Below are 21615 nucleotides of genomic sequence, written 5' to 3'. Positions count from 1 at the left end.
CTGGTGGCCTAGCGCTGTAGAGTTTTGTCACCAATATATAAAGAGAACAGTCACATGTCAGGTTGTACACACACTTGCAAGTGTGCACATGTGTGTGTAAAAGTCATAAAACTAGAAAGGAGACCATGGGAGTGGAGGAGGAGATCTTAGTTGGGGAAGGGGGATATGTCTGACATGAGAGCTGAAGAGAGACTATCTGGGGGAGAGAGAAGACTAACAAGGGGGCAGCAAGGGATAGGGGAGGTCCATGAGGGAAAGAGACAGTAAAGACCGAGGCTGGTGCTGTGTGGATGGAAATGCAAAAGGAACGCATTGCTTTGCCTGCTGAATTAGAATTTCATTTGCAAAAACTGAGTTAGACTTGCTGTGGTTCTCAGCCTTCCTAATGCTGCGGCCCCCAACCACAGAATTATTTTTGCTGCTACTTCATAACTGTAATTTTGCTACTGTTATGAATCATAATGTAAATATTTTTTGGAAAAAGATTTGGCAAAGAGGTCGTGATCCATAGGTTAAGAACCTCTGGTAGAGAGAAAGCTTGGAGGTTAAGAGCCCTGGCTGACTTTCCAGAGGACCTGGGTTTGATTCCCAGCACCCACAAAATGACTCAACCTCTATGACTCCGGTTCCAAGGAATCTGATGCCCTCTTCTAGCCTCTTCAGGCACACACGAGTGCACAGATATATATGTAGACAAAACACACATACACTATACATACACACACACATATTATATTATAATATTATATTATATATATTTATTTGCAATGCTGAGGCTATAGCTCAGGACCTTGCTCAGGTTAGCGAGGCATATTACCACTTCCCAAGCCCTGATTTAATTACTTTGCAGTGAACTTTGGAAAATAGCAATGTCTGGTATCTCTATGGGATCTGTAGTCAGTGTTAGAGGATGAACTGAATTGCTGTGTCTTCCTTGTAGGTTCATCCGAGACTGGTTTTCAGAGAGGAAGCAGGTGGCCAGCGTGGATTTCTCGACTGTGTTACCACGTTCCATTTCTCTTTATATCTTCTCCTTCCTGAATCCGAAAGACCTGTGTGCAGCTGCTCAAGTCAGCTGGCCCTGGAAGTTTCTAACAGAACAGGTTTGCCTCTCTCCGCTCCTCTCACGTCCTAGTAATGGGACACGAATGCAACCATCATCTGTAATGGGTTGGTCCGGATGGCTCTCTTCCCTGAACTGCAGTGGAGGGGGCCTGCAGTGGTTACGTGCCCCTTAGGAGGAGGTATCAGAGGGCTGGGGAGAAGCTGGCTCGGTGGGTAAAGGTGCTTGCAGCAGATGTGAGGCCCCGAGTTCGATCCCTAGAACCCATGGGAGGCTGGGCATGGCAGCTCACATCTACAATCTCTGTGTTCCTCCAGCGAGACGGGGGGGGGGGGTGGAGACAGCAGAGACCTGGTCACTCATGGACAACTAGCCTGGTACATGCAGGCCAACCCATGGGCAGGTAGCCTGGGGGACCACAAGAGAGGCCTTGTTTCAAACAAGGTGGAGGGTAAAGGCTAACTACTAAAGCTGTCTTCTGACCTCCACTGGCACATACGCACCTATACTTATTCACATGAACACACTCACGCACGCAAATGCACACACACACTTTTAAAAATGGAGATAAGTCAAATTCAGTAACTTCTTTTTTACTTAGAAGGTTTCCCACCCACCTTTGGTTTCCCAGTTTCCATTCTGAGAATTAAACCCAGGGCCTCACATATGCTAGGTCGCACTCTACCACTGAGCCAAATACCAGCACCAGTAACATGTTGTAATCATGGCTATATGCACCATTCCAATAATTTATTTACTCTTATCATGCTTAGGAATTATTCAATGTGATTATTATTTAAAAACATTTCATTTGTAGAAGTACACTATTCTTTTTGAAAAAAAAATATTTTGAGCTTTGTTTCTTAAATGGTATTATTTTATTCATGATAAATTAATTCTGGAAAGCCGGTCCATAACCTGAGCTTCTACTGAATCCTTGGCGGACACCTGCCGAGGAACAGAACAGCAGCTAAACCCGACGCCTGTCCTTGCTTCCGCCGCCTCTGCCCTAGGTGTCTCCCCATTGTCTTTTCTGAGAGTTGATCGTGAGTAGACACTCTCTGGCTGCATCTCATGTATTCCTCCTGTAGACCGCACATGTCCAGGGATGACACTGTCCAGATGTTCACTTCAAACGCTAGCTGTGGCTCAGTGAGGGCCTCAAGCACAAACCAGACAACGGCCCTTGTTTTATGAACTGTTGCCAGGCTCCGCAAATTCAGTCTCTCTGATTTAACCCATTATTTATATATCTTCACTCTTGGCTTCTCTGTAGTAACTCACCCAAGATACGCCCGTTAAAGAGAGTATGCTTGGTCGGCATTTGGCAGTCTTTGAGGGTTTTTATACTGTTTTGGTTTTCAGGGTACAGATCTCATATATGCTAAGCAAACGTTCTCCCTCTGATTAAGCCCTCCACAAGCATGCATGGCTTTTACCTGTGTATGTATGTGATGGCAACATCGGGTAGTGTCCCAGCGCTTCTGTGGAGGGAGCACCTTAGGAGTTTGTTGGTCCTCACCTCTACCTTCTTTGAGACATGATCTTCCACTGTTTACTGCTGAGTCCTCCTGTGAGGTTCAGGGATTCTGTCTTCATCTGCCTCCTCACTGTAGGAGCACAGACTGAGCCACTGTGTCTGGCTTTACACGGTGTCCTAGTCAGGGCTGTTCTTGCTACGATGAAACAAAATCAAGTTGGGGAGGAAAGGGTTTTTTTTTGGCTTTCACTGCTACATCATAGTCCATCACTGAAGGAAGTCAGGATAGGAATTCAAGAAGAGCTAGAACCTGAGGCAGGAGCTGATGCAGAAGCCATGGAGCGCTGCTGCTCACTGACTTGCTCAGCCTGCTTTCTTATAGAACCCAAGACCGCCAGCCCAGGCATGGCACCATTCACAATGGACTGGGCTCTCCACCATCAATTACTAATTAAGAAATGCCCTGTGGCCAGACCTTATGGAGGCATTTACTCAACTGAGGTTCCCTCCTTTCACATGACTCCAGCTTGTGTCAAGCTGACATAAATTGCCCAGCACACATGAATTCTGGGGACCAAAAGTCAGGTCTTCATGTTTGTGTGGAGGGAGCACTTTGTCCACTAAACCCAAACATTGATTTTTTTTTTTTAGCCAAAGTGTTTAGTCTATTCATATTCATGTAGATTCTGATATATTTTGATTGAGACCCACCATCTTTAAAGTTTTGTTTATTTTTTAATGAATGTATTGTTTTTGAGGCAACGTCTCGTGTATTCTAAGCTGACCTGGGGCTTGTTCTGTAGTAGCCGAAGACCCTGGATTTCCGATTACACCTCCCCCACCTCCAGAGTGCTACGCGGCTTCTTGTTGCTCTTTCATTTGTTTTTCATGTTTCATTTCTATTCTACTCAAGCCTTCCTTTGACCTGCATAAATATTTTTGTTGTTCATTTCGAAGTGTTAAGTAGTTCATAATTATCGGACATCATAGTATGCATGTATTGGCTGATTACTCTGAAGACAATGCCAGGACCTTAGACCCTTTAAGCTGTGTATCATTCTCTGTTTCCGTGCCTTTTTTGTCATATTTTTTATTACGTGCACATACATATATAATAAACATACAGTTGTCCTTAAGAACCTGAAGCAGACTGGATACAGTCCATCCCTCTTCCTCTGTAATAGCAAAATCCACAGCTGCCTGTGAGTTTTATATACACTGGTGTATCCACATGTAATCAATCCTCTTGGATACTTTAAATTCTTCCACATGTTATTATTTTTAAAATCATATTTAGTACCATGTATATATGCATGAATTGCATGTGTTTATTTGTATGTGTATCTATGGCTATGCCTCCTGAGAGATGGGATTATAAGCTTGCACCACCAAGCCTGGCTCTACACTCTCTTAAGTGAGTCTTGCATCATTTTGTCTTTCCATGTTTAAGTCTGGAATTTCTTCTGATCTACCTTTCTGTTTCTTTAGCTGGATTCTAATGTGCTCTTGTCTGCTTACTGAATTTTAAAATTAAGTTATTATCTTTTCCAGGCCTAGAATGTTGATTTGCTTCTGTTGCCAACACTTCACACTTGGCCCCTTAATATTCCTGGGCATATTAATTATAGGATTTATTTTAAAGTTTGTGTCTGATAATAGCAATGTTTGGCTCTTCTTCACAACTCTCTATAGTTACTAAAAACAGAAAGATAAACAAAGAATTCCTGTTTTTCTAAGTACTTGAATTATTTTTGATTGAGTGCAGATATTAGGTATAAAACACTGACGTCATCATCTGGGTCTCTGGATGATGTCATCTTCCTCCAGAGAGAATTTACTTTTGCTTCTAGCATGGGATCAGGCCAGAAACTGACTGTGTGTAAGGAATGAACTACTTCAAAGCTGGCCTCAGCCCTTGTCATAGTTTGCATAACTCAGTCTTCTTTTTCTAAAGGTTTATTTATTATATATACACTGTTCTGCCTGCATGTCTGCTTGCAGGCCAGAAGAGGGCACCAGATCTTATAACGGATGGTTGTGAGCCACCATGTGGTTGCTGGGAATTGAACTCAGGACCTCTGGAAGAGCAGCCAGTGTTCTTAACTGCTGAGCCATCTCTCCAGCATAACTCAGTCTTACTCTTCCTGTAGTGGTTCTTAGTTGAGACCCCTGTGTGGTAACCAGGTCTCTGCTTCCATGAATTTCAGATTGTGTTCTTTCTTCTGCCCTCCTCCTTCCTTTCTTCCTTTTTTATCTCCCCTGCTTCTTTAAAGATCCTGTGTCTTTGAGACACACCCTCTTGGCTTGCTTCACAGCCTGAGCACACGTTACTTTGAAACTAGCAAATGTGGACTGGGGAAGTCCTCAGTCATAGGGTGCTTGTCATTCTTGAGAACCTGGGGTCAGTCCCCAAAACTGCATAAATCAGGTCTGGTGGTATACACCTGTAATCCCAGCACTCGAGAGACATCAGAAATTCAAGGTCATTTTCAGTTCTGTTGTATAATGAATTAAAAACCAAACAACAACAACAAAAAGAACTGGCAAATGCCTTGAAACTGGTCTGGGTTTCTTTTGTTCTAAGATCTTGAGGACACGAGGTTTTTACTGTGCTGGTAGTTTTAGAATGTACACACACACACACACGCACATACACACATTGTCTGCCATCTCTTAAGGTTTTAACATTTTTCCAACGATGCCCTAGGACTCCCAGGCTCATAGCATCCCTCCCATCCCAGCCTCCCAAAGATCTGGAGCACAGGTGCTTGAGTGCATGCCATTGTGCCCTGCTTGTCTTTATATTTTGTCTAGATAGTGATTTCAGTGAGCCACAAGACACTCACCATTTTTAATATGTCAAAAATCGCTGCAATTTGGCAATATAATATGAGTTCAATAAAAAAAATTCTTCTGCAGGAGGGCTGGTCTGAAGCAAACTATTATACCTGAATTTTCATAATCTAGACTTAAAGTGACAGAATGCCATAGGTGCTACAAGATGGCATATATATATATATATATATACATACATAAATACACTACATTATACATTCATATGTAATGCAATGTATACTCACCAAAGAACATTCTACCTATGGAATAAAATATACTTTATACTTTTTGTAGACTGAAGTTTAGACATTAAGTCAACAAGACTAGAAATGGCAGTCTACCAAAAAATAAGGTGTGTGTGACTGAAGCCACCATCGTTAGAAAACTATCCCTTAGAAATCTGTCACTCATCCTGCTCTTGTTCTTCTCTGGAGGATTGCTTATGGATGCCCAAATGCACGAGGCTTGGGTGGTTTCTGCCCTATACTCCAACACAGAATGAATACGGAGCTTGGAAGCACCACTACATTGCTTGTGTGTCCAGCTTGGATTGGCTAACGCCCAGGGAAGCTGCTGCTGTTTATGGGACACTGAATGAACCCAAAACTGAGGATGAGGAGTACAAGGAGAGGCAAAGAGAAAAGTGCCTGAGGAAAATCATTTGGGAGAAAATTGCATTCCGTAAAAGTGAGTAGCATTATAAAAGTTTCTGTCTTATTCAGGCACTGGACAAATGGGTTCACATCCAGACTCCTATCTAGACAGAGAGCATGTGGGGCTCTCATCACCATATGCTCAAGGCCAGCTCCTTTTTCTGTTATTATACTTTCAGTTAATTGGTAATAAAAACATAATTTCCAATGAAATAGCTAAGGTCAAGCATCTGCCTCCACGAGAGTCTGCTTCCAGGTTTGTAAGAGTGTAAACAAGGAGGGGATTGGTAAAATGGTTCTGTGGCTGACTTGCTTGTCACATTAGCCCTAAGACCCTAGTTAGAACTGGTAGTACCCACAAGAGGGGGGACCTTAGGTAGGGTGTTTGTGCCTTGTAATCCCAGTTCTAGGATGGAGGCAATGGCAGAAGGGTCCTGGGAGTTTCCTGGCCAGCACACATAGCCAAGTCACCCTTAACCGCCACTTGTGTGTTTGTACCCATCCATCTGTGCACACACTTGTACACACGCCTCTGACCTTTCCCAGACACAACCCCCCTGCCATGTACACATGTAAAAGGAGAAGGAAGTGCAAACACAGTCAGAAAATGAGAAGTAAATTTGGGACAGAAGAATTGGGGCTGGTGAAAACGAGGAGCGAGTATGGGAGTGAGACCTAGAAGAGCGATTGCTTTGAAAGAAGCAAGAAGAAAACAGGATAAAGCTCGGGGAAGCCTCTGATGTGCACAGGTTCTTAAAATACACTGTCGACAGGCTGGGGCTCGCCTTCCTCTTCTCCGTCACTCTTCCCTGAGAAGACACACACAAAATTACCTCCAGCCAAGGACAGAAAGGGATGCAAACCAGTGGACTGGTTATCTGGTCCGCACAAGAAGAACTTCTTGTTCTCTGAGCCTTACTGATTGACTCAAAGTGACAGATAGCAAATAAGAAATCCGATAGGAGTGGATACAAGTGACTATAGTTACTGTTTGGAGTATTGCCCTGGTGTAGCTTTCTTTTTGATGTCTTGATCTATGTTATCTTGTCTGGGAAAAGTGTGGCGTAAAAGGGAAGCCTGCTGCTGTTTTTCAGAGGAGTTATTCAAAACTCGACCCCCTTGGCTGAGTGGAACGCGCTGTTCCAGGTCCATGAGCCTGCCCAGTGGTCCTCGGATGCAGAGAGAAGGAGCAGGATTCTATGAAGCTTTGGAGAGGCAGCTTGTTCTGGCATCTTTAGATGCTTTGCCCACACGGTGAGCAAACTTCTCTCTACCGAGGGCTCGGGGCTCTCCTGTGTCATGGAGAATTCATTATAGAATTATTTAGCCAACAGAAAGATCTTCAGGAATTGGATGCCTTGTGTTCTATGAAATGTCAGAGAGGGAATTAATGACTTCATATTCAAGAATAGCAGCCTTTAAAAGCTTTCCGAAGAGGAAAATATATAATGTTCAAAACTTATGTCTAATATACTTTTAACCCTATGGTAAAGACATATTGTGGATATCATATATTTTCTAAAGCTGATGAGCAAAAATGACATTTCCCTACATTTTTATGGAGTAAAAGTAACTGCACAATGTCTTTGTTAGTCACTTTCCCACTGGCCTAATGAATGCTTGACATAATAAAACTTATAAAGAAGAATGTCTATTTTAGCTCATGGCTTCATGAACAGTTGCTTCCATTGCTTTGGGTCTATAGTAGCATGGAGCATCATGGTGGAAACGCATGATAGGGAGGCTTACTCACTTTATGGTGCTCAGGAAGTGAAGAGGAAAAGGTGACATCACTAGGGTCCCATTAGTCCATTCAAAAGCACACCCTGGATGACCCAACTTCCTTCTGCTAGGTCCACCTCCTAAATATCCACCCTTCCTCTGAACAGCACCATGGACTGGTGACCAAGCCTTTAATACCTGAGGGAAACTGCAGATCCAAATTATAGAAGCATCCAAACAGATGTGGACAAACTCCCATTTATATTAGTAATCTAAACACAGTACTCTTTTCCTACTGAAATTAGAGAAATGACGGCTGTTTTCAGCGATTCAAGTCATAATATATGAGCACAGTGCCAGGATTCGGTTCTTTTTTTAACTTTATTTTTATTTTATGTGCATTGGTGTTTTGCCTGCAAGTTTGTGTGAAGGTGCCCGATCCCATGGAACTGAAGTTACAGACAGTTGTGAGCTGCCATGTAGGTGCTGGGAATAGAACCCTGGTCCTCTGGAAAAGCAGTCAGTGCTCTTAAATGCTGAGCCATCTCTCCAGTCCAAGAATTCTGTTCTTATTCTACCTACTCTCCTATGTGACGTTTGTAACTTCCAAAACTTGTGTAGCTGCTTAGAAATGAAGAAAGGGGGTTATTTTGCTTTTCCCTTTGGATTCCACACTAACGTTTTGAATGAAGACACTGAAGTCTACAGGTGACGTGACTCATCCAATTGTCATAACCACTGGGACCCAAATCCTCACATTCCAGCCCTCCTCGGCATCACCACTGACGTCACATGCAGATCCGGGTTGGAACATTTGTGAGTGTGGCCTTACGTCTCACTCATCTGAGGGCACATAAAGAATCTTAAGAAGCATAGGGCATCTCTCATCCTCGGTAATGTGGGGATGGGGTTGTGGAAATAATGGAGATGTTACTTAGGAACCCCTAGGGGTCAGAAGTGAATTATGAATTGCTTGGCTACCCTTTTTAAAATACAGTTTTGAACCCTTAGGTGTATCATGGTATTTAAGAGCCCAATAAAAGTTAAGTGAGAATCAAGAAGCTTTCCCTGTCATTCCTCATGTGGAAGTGGAGAGACAGGGGGCAGATTTGGCCAGATTATCCCTCGGACTGCTGGGAGAGCTTGAGAACTCAGGGGTGCTGGCCTTCTGCTGTCCACCAGTGTTCATAGGGTACTGGCACTTATCGAAAGTTATGCTAGCAGAGAATTAGGATTTTATCCCTCCCTCTCCTCTCCTACAGAAGCAATCTCTCTGGAAGCCACTCCCCCCCTTTCTTAGTAAAGAAAAATCATCACGGGACTGGCGGAACCGATGACAGCTCTTTCTGTGCCTTGCAACCATGCGTCATCCTGATCTCATCGCAGATTCCTGCCTATGAGGTACTGCTGTTCTAGGAGGCCCCCCCTTCCCTGGATGGCTTTTTTTTTTTTTTTTCCCATCTAGACTAACAAAATCGTTTTGGCTGTCCTGTGTGTGAAAATGATTCATCTCCTGAGAGGAATATTGTCTAATCAAGTGAACATTTACAAGACCCATACAGTCTTAAAAACTGAAAGCAATAAATATAAACGTAATCAAACTTATTTTGAAAAAGCACGAGAGGTCCAGATTGCTGTGTGAGCAGTTGGTGTCCAAACACTCCTGTTAGACTGAGCTTCTTGCTCTTAAAAAGATAGCCATCCCAGGCTGGTCTCAAACTCGTGAATCTCCTGCCTTCGCCTCCTTCAGCAAATCCTATGGGCATGTGCCACCATAACAGGCAATAATTTATTTATTTTTATTTTATTTGCATTGGTGATTGCCTACATGAATGTCTGTGTGAGGGTGTCAGTTAATAGACAGTTGTTAGCTTCCAGGTGGGTGCTGGGAATTGAACTCTAGTCTTCTAGAAGAGCAGTCAGTGCTCTTAACCTTTGTACATCAATGAGCGGGAAGAGTGATACTATGAACTACTTAAGAAGTCCATTGCAAAATGGTATTAATTCGATTTTATTGTTTTTAGTAAGTTGTGCATAAGTCTGTATGGCTTGTATAAAAATAAAGAGGCTGAAAGAAAAGTAACCTAAATCCTCTGTACTATTTATCTGCATGATAGGGTTGCAAATGAACCTCCTATTTCCCTCACAATTAGAGAAGAAATAAAGAAGCTAGCGGGAAGTTTAGTTTCTTCCTTCTGTACTTTCTGGAGCAATTCTTCAGCAACGATAGCATATTGCACATCACCTGGCTTCTTCATCTAGCTCTAAAGCATGCACGCACTGACTCTTACAGCTCTGGTCTTGCTTCCAGATGGTGGTGGAGAGCGTTAAGGTGGGCGTAGTGACGGTGCCCTACGAACACAGCGGTGTGACCTTGGAGGGCTTGCTTCATCTCCTAGACAGAGCTCTGCAAGGGCGGAAGGCACGGAGCCTGGGAATATTTAGCAGTGGAAACAGCCGAGAAATTGACTTACTCCAAGGTTGGTCTGGGGATTGGCGGAGAGCAGTCCCACAGTTTGAGTGTTTTCAGCGCTTACCCACAAATGTGACGGTCACAGCAGCAGCACTGTTAACTTCTCATTCACTAGGAAAGGTTTATTGTGTCGTCATGAAGAATGTAAAGTAGCTTTTAATGATTTCTGATGATAATTTTAAATATTATGATTAAAATCACAGTATAATGGTTACAATCTTAATCCTCTTTAAGTGTACAGTTTGTTTATTCGCATTCTTTATTTTTTTTCTTTTTGTTAATTTAACCCATTTATATTAATCTGTATATTTCCACGTGGCAGTGGCTTACCAGCAAAGTTTTGGCACGTCTGACTCTGGCGGCTCCATGGTGTCTCTCTCTGCCTTCTTTCTCCCAGAATTCAGTCCAGTTTTCCCCACCTACCTAAGTTCTGCCTTACCAACAGGCCAAGGCAGTTTTTATTCATTAACCAATAAAAGCAACATATAGGCAGAAGGACCTCCCACACCACTTGGCAATCTTGGTTTTATGGGCAAATATTATGTTTTAAATTTGTGATTTTATTTCCACAAAGTGCCAAAAGTTTCTGCTTATGGTGATGTAACAAACCAATATCGATAATTTTAATTTTTTTCCTTAGGCTATAAAATTTGTATTAAAAATTTACTGTGGCCTGAAGTGAGAGACTTCTGGGAGAAGCTGGGAAGCTATGTGGCCACAGAAGAAGAAGGGGGCCGGGTAGACTTCTTTGTGCCACTTGGAGCATCAGGTCAGCATCAGGATCTAGAAAGGCAAGGGACATGTCTACCCATGATGTCATTTTTGTGTGTTTCTGAGGTGTCTTCACTAATGAATCCATTTAATGCATGGATCAATGACTCATTCCTTTTTACCACTGTAATGATTGCAGGAAATACGGTTACCCTGTATACTGTAATTTCTTTATCTATACCATGTATTTTATAAGTGAGGTTGCTGTGAGCATGTGTAGGGACGTGTGCAGTCACTCCCCTAAGGTACATACAATCCCAGCAGTGCACACTCAACTTTTACAAAGCCAGCTGGCCTGTTGTACCCCTTTACTTTTCCAGAGAACTGCTCGACACTTGACACTTTGGTTTTAGCCATTCAAGTGGATACAGAAGCATCTCATAGTGGTTCTGATGTGCAGACTCCTACTGAGTCACAACACTGAGCATCTTTCTATGTACTTATCCGCCATTTAAAAATCTTCCTCAGTGTCTGTTCAAGTATCTAGCAGATTTTGAAGGATAGATTGTTTTTCTAGTTGCTGCCTCATATTTTCCTTCTCTGAAGAGTTCCACTGAACACAAGAATTTCTTAGTTTTGATGAAATCAAATTTATTAGCTTTTCTTTTGTAATTATGTTTTTATTGTCATATTTTTAAATTATTTAAAAAAGTATGTATTTTAAAATCTTTTGCCTGTAGGTATTCTGTCATGTGTATGTTTGTACCACATGGGTGCAGTGCCCATGGAGACCAGAAGAGGGTGTCAGATCCTCCAGAACTGGAGTTAACACCAGGTTGTCAGGAGCCATGTGGGTACTGGGAATCCAACCTGGATTCTCTGGAAGTGAAGCCAGGGCACTTAACCTCTGTGCCATTTCTCCCATCCCCATGTTTTAAAATTCCTTACAAATCAAAGATCATAAAGATTCCCTCCTTCACATAATAGGAGTTTAAGTTTGGCATTTAGGTCTGTGGGCCAATTGTTTATTTCAGAATACAAGACTTGGGCTGAAATTTAGTTTATTTTACATATGGGGACCTGTTTTCCCAGCACCATTCCTGTAGGGAAGCCTTTTCTCCCTCTCCCCCCTGTGAACTTTATGTACAAGATTACTGCAATCATGGTTGATATGAACTTGAGTCCATTCTCTGTCTCTGGGCTCTTGTGGACTCTCCGTCTGACTTAATTATCAATGAAAATAGCATCTCACCCCATCAGCTTCTACCATCTTGCGCCTAGAAGCAAAGAGAATTGAAACGCCCCATCCATTACGTAAGTTTCTTCTCAAGCAGTTCAATGTAGTCACTAAATTCTGTAATCCACTTTATATTCCAGTCTGTGTCACCGAGGAAGAGGAGAAATTAACGCCACATTAAATGTTGACATCTTGTTCCATCCTGTCCACTTTCAATGACAATTCCCCTTTACTCAGAATACTTTAGGAAACCCATGAGGTTTTCTGTCTTTGACTTAAACATTCCCAACTTGGAGGAAAGCATCTGCTTGAGCTGCCTGTCCTCTTCCACATCTCGTCGCTCTCTTCTCACAAATTAGGTGTGTGGACATCTGTCCATGGGGGTAAAGGTGAGGCAGTTATGGGCTCTTTGACAGAAGAATTTGACAGTTGCCTGTGGTCTTTCTTGGCCAGCTCTGCCAGGCTTCTCAGTAAGAGTTTACCGTTTCCAAGAAACCCGTGAGTAAACTAATGCAAGCTTTTTGTTTTTGTTTTTTGAATGTGCAGAAGCAGGCCTAGAAGTTCTTTCTCAGCTCTCTCAACTAACTGGTACATTCTTCTCTGCCCCCACCGGAATCGCGACTGGTTCATTCCAACACAGTAAGTGTACACGAGAGCTGGCTGCTGTGTCCAGTCACAGACAGCCGCTTCGGCGTCCCTAAAGGACAAGGCCTAGGCAAACACGCTCCTTGTCTCGTTTCTCTTCACCAGCAAGCAGCAGCTGTACACGTTTGCCGTTGTACAATGATTCCGATCTGCCTGCGGCAATTGCCACTCTCTCTGAGTGGATGTTGTCCCTTCCAGAGCTGTGTCATTTCACGCCACTGGGTCATTTGTTTAGAGGAGGATTTTTGGCTGAAAATATTTTGCTTCAAGCCATCGTATACTAAAACTCCCTTGAAGGAGTCCAGCAAAATTTGATGATTTAGAGAATGTGTTTTCCTAGTTTAAAAAGAATTGTAGGTTTTATTTGGGAACAAAAATTGGAGCTGTAAGGAGCTTTGCTCAGATCCCATGGAGTTGCATGATCAAGATGGGAAATGGCTCAAAAGAGAAAATACGCCTGCATATCCACCTTCACTGACTCAATAAATAAAGCTACTGATATTGGCTAAAAAAAATGCAACACTGGCTGACAGGAGAACCACGTGGCTATCCTACAGGGTCACGCGTCATTTTCTCGTTGAACACTCCTCTCTTTCTACCAAACAGGGCTTGGGCTGCTTTGGAGATGACAGGAACACTGATTCTTTAGTCCCCAAAGGCCTTTCATGACTGGGGAGAGTTGGCACCAGTGTGACACTTGTAAGGGAAATGATTCCATGTAGGGGAACAGAAAGTGCATTGACTTCGTAGTTCAGAGACAGCGGGTTCACTGCAGTTCGTTCAGCATCAGCAAACGATGGTGCCTGTGGCTCTGTGGGGAGACTTGCCTAGCTCAGCACAGCAAGGTTTGGGCCCTGTTGTTTGCCCTAAGGGACAGCTGTACTTCTTTTTCTCCCCCTGCCCCTTTCTCCTTTGGTCGTTTCTTCTTACTCTCCTTGTAAAGGAACACATTGGAGAGTCTTGCGCATGCGCATGCTTGTAGGGACTGGAAACGCAATGGATCTGATTATCCATTCCAGTAAAAACCTGCACCAACAACACACCAGTGGGCCGCTCCATCATGATGCAATTGCTTTGCAAGGAGTCTGACTTTCTCGCCCATCCACCACAGTCATGCGGAATATTTTGGGTTCCCCATAATTTGAGAAAGAGAGGAGGAGGGGCTGCTGGGGGGTTGACCTCGAATGGCATGGCAGGGTGTGGGAAGTGCTAAGTAGGAAGAATTCTCACTTTAGAATGGAGAGACACATTCTTACATCTATCCCCTCTGCTTCCCAAAGCACCAGACAGCGATTTCGTTTCTAATTTCGAGTAGAACATGCCAACCTTATCTGCCACGAACAGACGGGCATTCATGGTGTCCTGTTTGAGTTTCTTATGTTACCACTGAAAGCAGGCTGTGGCTGCTTATCTTCTCCTGAGAAAGTTCATTATGCCCAGTATAAAGACAGCTGAGCTGTTCGTACTTTAAACAAAAAGTAGAAATCCCCTGCCTCAGGTCAAGTCTTGAGCTACTTGAAGAGCTCAAGGCCAATGAAAGAAGCCTTGTCTCAAATAACTCGGTGAATAGCACCTGGGAAACAACCCCTTGAGTTGACCTCTGGCCTCTACATGTAAGTGCACACACGTACACTTGTACACATACGCACACATATGTGCGCGTGCACACACACACACACACACAAAGATCTCAAATCTTCAATAGAAATCCTGTCAGTTCTTAGTGAATGGCTGGGGCCACAGCAGGACAGGCCGCCTCCTTCTGACTACTTCAGTGAGTCTAAGCTGCAGGCATGGACCAACTTCACGGACTCCCTAGAAGACACCTTGAAGTCAGTGAGGAAGGAGTTCCACCCACTCTTCAAGAACTTGCAGAGGAGCATCAGCAGCCGAATCCTGGGTAAGATCTCTGACACTTTCGCAGATCAGACCAGAGCTTATCTATTCCCTGAGAAAATTCAAGGCCGAGAACAGCAGAAGGAAAACCCAGCTGTAACACATGCTTGGTCAAACACCATCGCCTTGGTTTCTCAAATACTCAAGAGAAAACTAGCCATGCTCAGAGTGTTGGGGCTGACTCCCGTTTTCAGGTCTCTCCATCTTATTGGTCCATATGGCAGCCCATCTGCCCTGGACAGAACTTGCTTTTTGCCCAACTAGAAAACTGTATCTTTCTGCACCACAACTTTTCAGCTGCTAAGCACTTCTTACCCATGGTGTCTAGTACACAACTTGTTCTACAGTTCAGTTATCATCTAAAATGCATAATTTACCTGGATGCTTCAGGTAGATGAGCCCATTCGGGTTCCCCTCCAACTATGCATATAAATTATATATTATAATTTTCTTCATAAACAATAAAATAAAAGATGGAGCTTGGTGCTGGGCTCTATGGTCTTTTAATGAGCATACTTGTTCTACAGTTCAGTTATCATCTAAAATGCATAATTTACCTGGATGCTTCAGGTAGATGAGCCCATTCGGGTTCCCCTCCAACTATGCATATAAATTATATATTATAATTTTCTTCATAAACAATAAACTAAAAGATGGAGCTTGGTGCTGGGCTCTATGGTCTTTTAATGAGCCTGCTGGACATCACTGAATCAATTTTCCGTCCCCACTCCATCCCCCTGCTCCAGTTACCACAACAGTCTTTGTGGAATAATGTACAGTCTCAACACGAGATCACAAGCTAAACCAGCTCATTCTTTAGCAAGAGGCACTTTCGCCATTTGGGTAAATATGTCCTCCTTCACCTCTGACCATCTCTTCAAATCTTAAACATTCCATTGTACTAAGACAGTACCATTTGAACACTACAGACCCGTGCCTTCTTTCTCTCTGTGTTGTGCACACAGACAGGAGCGCACGTGTGTCCACAACGGCACTCTGTCCATCGACACATGTCCTACACCTTGCTTCACAAATGCCTCTTACGTCGAGATCTTCCCCTGCATTTTCCTGTGCCACCTGCTCTGACACATCTAGAAAATGTCAAACTGATAGTCTTAAATAGTTTGGAAACTATAAACCAGCCTGGTAGTGGTGGCGCATGCCTTTAATCCCAGCACTCAGGAGGCAGAGGCAGGTGGATCTCTGTGAGTTCAAGGCAAGTCTGGTCTACAAAGTGAGTTCTAGAACAGTCAGGGCTCCACAGAGAAACCCTGTCTCAAACAAACAAACAAACAAAACAAAACAAAAACTATAAACCAGGAGAAATAAATCTTTTTCTTTTATAAATACTAAGGATTAGATAGAAAAAGGGAAAAAGCAGATTATTTTTTATGAAAATGTGTTGGCAATGAGAAGTCAATGGGGAAAGATATTTTCCAGTAAAGTTTGTAAATATTGAAATATTAAAATGAATAGATATGCTTATATGAAAGCGACTTTCTCTGAACTTAAAATATTTACATTTGAATGCAAGGTGAGGGAAATGGGAGACTATTTAGCTGGATCAACTAACATACAAGGTTCCATTCATAATTTTCCTTTATTATTGTCAGATTCTTAGATTCCCTTTCAATATCGGTTTTGCCACATTGAAATCGCTTTGGCTCATTTCCTGGTTTATGACAGAGCTTCTCATGGCAATAAGAAAACTTGTATTGTTGTCCACTGAAAACAACCGTGGTGACTGTTTTCCTCGCTATCACATGTCTCGCATGAGTTAAGTACAGCATGTATACCTTACTTACATTTCAGGGCAACTTATGTTTGACTCTCTGAGTATGGCCAGCATCCTAGATAACCAAGATGCTGCACAGGCTCTGGCGGATGGGCTGGTGGAGTTGTCAAAAGAAGGATCTGTAAGTATTGTGGCTGAAGGACAAAAACCGGAAAAAATTTCAGCACAAATAAACCCTTAGTTTATGATTGTTATCGTTTACCAGTTTATCGTTCTGGACAGAGTTCCTCGGAGAAATCACGTCAGTTTATAAAAGCAGGCTCAGAGAGATTCTGGAGTCAAGATGTGGTGTACTAAGTATATAAAACAGAGAAGCAGGAGAACTTCTGGGTTATTTAAAGTCTATTAATTTGCATGCTGTTTTCTGTCTTGTGCCTAATTTTAGTCAGAAGTGACCTCATTTGTGTAGTAATATGAGCGGCGGGGCTGCGGGGCTGCGTCCCCGGCACCCAGCTGCCCACATGGCTTATGCCCCGAAATAATTACACGGAAACTGTATTCTTTTAAGCACTGCCTGACCCATTAGTTCCAGCCTCTTATTGGCTAGCTCTTACATTTTGATCTAACCCATTTCTAATATTCTGTGTAGCACCACGAGCTGGCTTACCAGGAAAGATCTAACCTGCGTCTGTCTGGAGTGGGAGAATCATGGCGACTCATTCGGCTTCTTTCTCCCAGCATTCTGTTCTGTTTACTCCACCCACCTACGGGTTGGCCTATCAAATGGGCCTAGGCAGTTTCTTTATTAATTAACCAATGAAAGCAACAGATTAATTCAAGACCCACCTCCATCACGTTAGAAAACAAGTTCATGAGCCAGGAAACTGAAGCATGTAAAACAGGTACAAAATGATGATAGGCAAGGGGCTTAGATGAGAGAGAGAGTAGGAAAGAAAACACAAAAGAGAGCCAGGTGAGCCAGCCTTTGGGGATAGGAATAGTTGGGAGTCTCAAGAAGTATTTGTATTATCAGGCCATCTTAGACAGTATGCCAGAAAAGTCAGGGTATACATTTCAGAAGACTCTAAGAGATTAGCCAGCTTGGGAGCTGGCATAGGCAGGACAGGGCCTGCTTTGCAAGTGTGAGGTACTGAGCTTGACTTCCAGAACCTATGTGAAGTCAAGCGAGATATGGAGGCAGATGCTTGTAATGCAGATGCTTGTAATCCAAGTGCTGCAGAGGGAGAAACAGGTGGATCCCTGGGCCTCTCTGGCCGGCCAGCATTGCTTCATTGCTTACTTGGTGAGTTCCAGACCAATGAGAAACCCTCTTTAAAATAAAAAGTGGGCAGTGCCAAGATTGTCCTCTGGCTTACACACATACACACACACACATACACACACACACTGGTAGTTTGAATGTAACTTGCCCCCATAAGCTCATAGGAAGTGTGGCTTTGTTGGAGCAGGTAAGACCTTGTTGGATGAAGTGTGTCGCTGTGGGAATGATCTTTGAGATCTCGTATATGTTCAAGCCATGCCCATTGTCTCAGTGCACTTCCTGTTGCCTTTGGATCAAGATATAGAATTCTTAGCTCCTTCTCCAGCACCATGTCTGTCTGTACACTTCCACGTCCCACCATGACGACAATGGACTAAACTTTTGAACTGGAAGCGAGCCCAGTTAAATGTTTTCCTTTGTAAGAGTTGCTGTGGTCATGGTGTCTCTTCATAGCAATAGAAGCCCTAAGACACACACACACACACACACACAAGGTTTAGTCCATGGGCTCCCTTTCTCACAGCCTCAAGATAATTGTGAAGCCGAAGGAAATGACTAGACATTTGGGGGAAGTCCAGAATAAGAGAGGAGAAGCCATGACTGGTGCAGTCTCACAGCTATGCAAGCTCTTTACTCTTCCAGGACTGACCCTCTCCTGTGGTGATTCTATCATTTAAACATGATCTCTGCACACATGCTCTCTCCTTGCTGCTCTTTATCTGCTCTGGTTTGTCTTGGTTTTCCGGGGCAGCACCAGATAGCTGCAGGCTTAGCTACCCTGTATGGAATTACTCTTAGCCATAGACTGCCTGCCATGGCCTCAGCTCAGTGATATGCCAACCTTACACCCTGTGAGTCAAGGCCTTGACTAGTTTCTCTGTTGAAGTGATCATAGGTATTCACAGAGATCCAAAGGCCTGGAAAGACCCTGCACTTTCTCTCAAACACCAACTGGTTAAACTTGTTTGATGGATGAATAACCATATTATGACATAATTTTGATGAGGCTCAAAACCTACAGTGTGAGAAGGAAGTAGCCACCACAAGGAGTTGCTGTGTTTCTCATCAGTGGTGCTGCCCTGCCTCTCTCCTAGGCTTGCTTCCCTCCTGAGAGACCACAAGATCCATGCTGCCCCTTTTCTCATGTTGCCAAGGGCTGTTGTGAACCACTTTGAGTCTAAAGATCTCGAGCGAGTCTTCCACAAGACCTTGGATTGTGAAGAAAAGCTGAGAACCAAAATATGGGATGAGCACAAATCTACTAATATTAGTTGAATAACAATTACTTTGTTTCCTAGTTCTATGATTTAAGCAGGGAGCTGAAAAGTCTGGTAGAAATGTGTACTCTTTTGTATGTATCCATGTGTAGAGCACATGCATGTGCTTGTATGTGTTGTAGAATATTATTTTAACTAGGCAAAGATGTGTTACATTAGTTTATGCTGAGGAATATTACTTCAGCTGTGTAAAGGTGAATTTATGCTGCGTTTGTTTAATTATGAAAAGATGTGTTGCATTTGTTTCACCTTGCCTGCCTAAGGCACCTGATTGGTCTAATAAAGAGCTGAACAGCCAATAGCATGGCAGAGAAAGGATAGGCGGGACTAGCAGGCAGAGAGGATAAATAGGAGGAGAAATCAAGGCTCAAAAAGAGAGAAGAGGAGGAAGAAGAAGAGGAGGAGGAGAGAACAAGGAACATACCCAGGGTCAAAAGCCAGGAAGCCAACAGTCAGCAGACAAGAGAAGCAGTGAACATAAGATATACAGAAAGAAAGTAAAAAAGCCCCAAGGCAAAAGGTAGATAAAGAGAAACAGGTTAATTTAAGTTAAAAGGGCTATCCAGAAAAGAGCTAAACTAAAGCCAAGCATTCGAAACTGTGTGTCATGATTTGGAATCTGGTTGGGGGCCCCAAAAGAAAAAGTCTAGTACATGTGTGTGACATGTATGTGTGTCTGTAGGCCAGAGGTGTTTTCCTTGATCACTTTTGGCCTCATGTTTTGAGACAGAGTCACTCAGTAACCTTTCATCTCACTGCTCAGTTAGGCCAGCTGGCCACTGATCTCTGGGGATCCCACGGGGCAGGGGTTACAGGCATGTAGCACCAGAGCTGAGTTGTTCCTTGGTGTTGGGGTCAGAACTCAGGTCCTTAAGCTCACGCAGGCACTTTACCACCTGACCTGCTCTTTTCTGTCGTATGTTTAACATGTCGGGGGAATAGTTTAAATTGAATTTTTTTGTGTGTGTTGGGGGGGCATTTTTCAGGACAAACCTCTGGAATTTTTGTCATCTTTTCTGCTGAAGAAATCTAGTAAAAAGAGCGAGGAATTTGAAGGAAACGATATTCTGTTAGACTGTGACCTAAAAGTAACATCGGATCCACTCGCGAAGGTAAACGTTGCTGTTGCATATTTCTGTTGTTGTTGTTTTGTTTTGTGTGTTTTTTTTTCTTGTTTTTTCGAGACAGGGTTTCTTTGTAGCTTTGGAGCCTGTCCTGTAACTAGCTGAGTTTTTAATGCGTGGTGCTTCTCTGTAGAGCAAGGCTCCTGTGGAGAAGAGATTCTCCTGAAGGATGATGGGTTTCCTGGAAAGCTTCCAGCTGTCAATTGTTTTACCAAGATCGTTGACGCAGACTATTAAATAGGGTGTTTCTTGGTTCCTCACCTGAGTGGCATTTAGGCCGCGGAGAGCACAAGCTCCTCTGCTGACAGGATAGCTGTGAATCTGCATTTTGCTTCATTTACTCAGCTGAATTCTCACTGAGGTAACTTGAAAGAAAAAGATTGCAGACTGAGATCTTTTGTGTTGCTGATGAAACGAAGAGTTCATCTTTCACGGGGGTGGGGGGGTGAGGGGGTGGAGGCGCACACCTTTAATCTTAACACTTGGGAGGCAGAAGCAGGTGGAGCTCTGTGAGGTCTAGGCCAGTGATTATTTCAGGTGTGGGCGGCTGGAAACTAACGAACAGCCTCCACCAACGCCAGGAAGGGAAAGGAAGTGAGAAAAGGAAGGCAAGCCAAGATCCCCAGATCCCTTCCAGGGTGTGCCCCCATGACCAATTTCTTTACTAGGGTCCTACCTCCCAACTGTGCTACAGGACAGTGATTAAGCTTTTAACTGCAGCTGCTTGCTCCTCAGAGCTGCTGGTGTCTCCGATCACTTGACAAAGTGATGGTTTCCTGGCTATAAATACTTAGCGCTGTAATTTATTTTAAACTGAAGAGTGTTTTACTCAAAGGGAAATTCTGAAGATTTTTTTTCCCCTCAAAATTCAAAGGCCTCTCCCGCCTCAAGGCAAAAGTATAAAAATATACCAGGCTGACATGAGACATCCATACATGGAAGAGCAGAGTCCCTGGAGCAGACGGGTGCTTGAGAGGTAGAGCCTGCTTACAGGGAGAGAGCTGAGACTGCTCAGGGACCACCTCCCGCACCAAAGTTTCTGCCTGCTGTCTAATCTGTTGATTAAGGGGAAATTCTTTATTGTAGAGGGAAGAGAGAGAGAGAGAGAGAGAGAGAGAGAGAGAGAGAGAGAGAGAGAGAGAGAGAGAGAGAGAGAGAGAGAGAGAGAGAGAGAGAGAGAGAGGATATTGGGTACAGGGGGAGGGGAGAAAAGCTAGGATGCTAGCGTGGGCTTTTTTTTTTTTTTTTTTTTTTGGGATTTTCGAGACAGGGTTTCTCCGGTAGCTTTTTGGTTCCTGTCCTGGAACTAGCTCTTGTAGACCAGGCTGACCTCAAACTCACAGAGATCTGCCTGCCTCTGCCTCCCGAGTGCTGGGATTAAAGGCGTGCGCCGCCACCACCACCGCCCGGCTTAGCCTGGGCTTCGAAACTGTGACAGGTACTCAGACCCTGAGGGCGGCTGGAGGCCAGTATGAGCTTTGC

At 43.6% G+C, this 21615-nt stretch overlaps 1 protein-coding gene across 2 annotated transcripts in view; it reads left to right on the top strand.

The window, feature by feature from the left end:
- Positions 1-21615, top strand: part of Ect2l (epithelial cell transforming 2 like) — a 64593-nt gene that overhangs the window by 21386 nt on the left and 21592 nt on the right. For both annotated transcript variants that reach the window (XM_057761469.1, XM_057761468.1), the window contains exons 3-12: positions 941-1103; positions 5813-6065; positions 7126-7285; positions 9016-9154; positions 10065-10233; positions 10867-10995; positions 12721-12813; positions 14537-14719; positions 16528-16631; positions 19996-20121. In XM_057761469.1, coding sequence (XP_057617452.1) covers positions 941-1103; positions 5813-6065; positions 7126-7285; positions 9016-9154; positions 10065-10233; positions 10867-10995; positions 12721-12813; positions 14537-14719; positions 16528-16631; positions 19996-20121 — 1519 coding nt within the window. The remainder of the gene's footprint in view (positions 1-940; positions 1104-5812; positions 6066-7125; positions 7286-9015; positions 9155-10064; positions 10234-10866; positions 10996-12720; positions 12814-14536; positions 14720-16527; positions 16632-19995; positions 20122-21615) is intronic.

This window comes from Chionomys nivalis, chromosome 2 (genome assembly GCF_950005125.1).
Source record: "Chionomys nivalis chromosome 2, mChiNiv1.1, whole genome shotgun sequence".
NCBI lineage: Eukaryota > Metazoa > Chordata > Mammalia > Rodentia > Cricetidae > Chionomys > Chionomys nivalis.
This window is presented reverse-complemented; position numbering and strand designations above follow the sequence as displayed.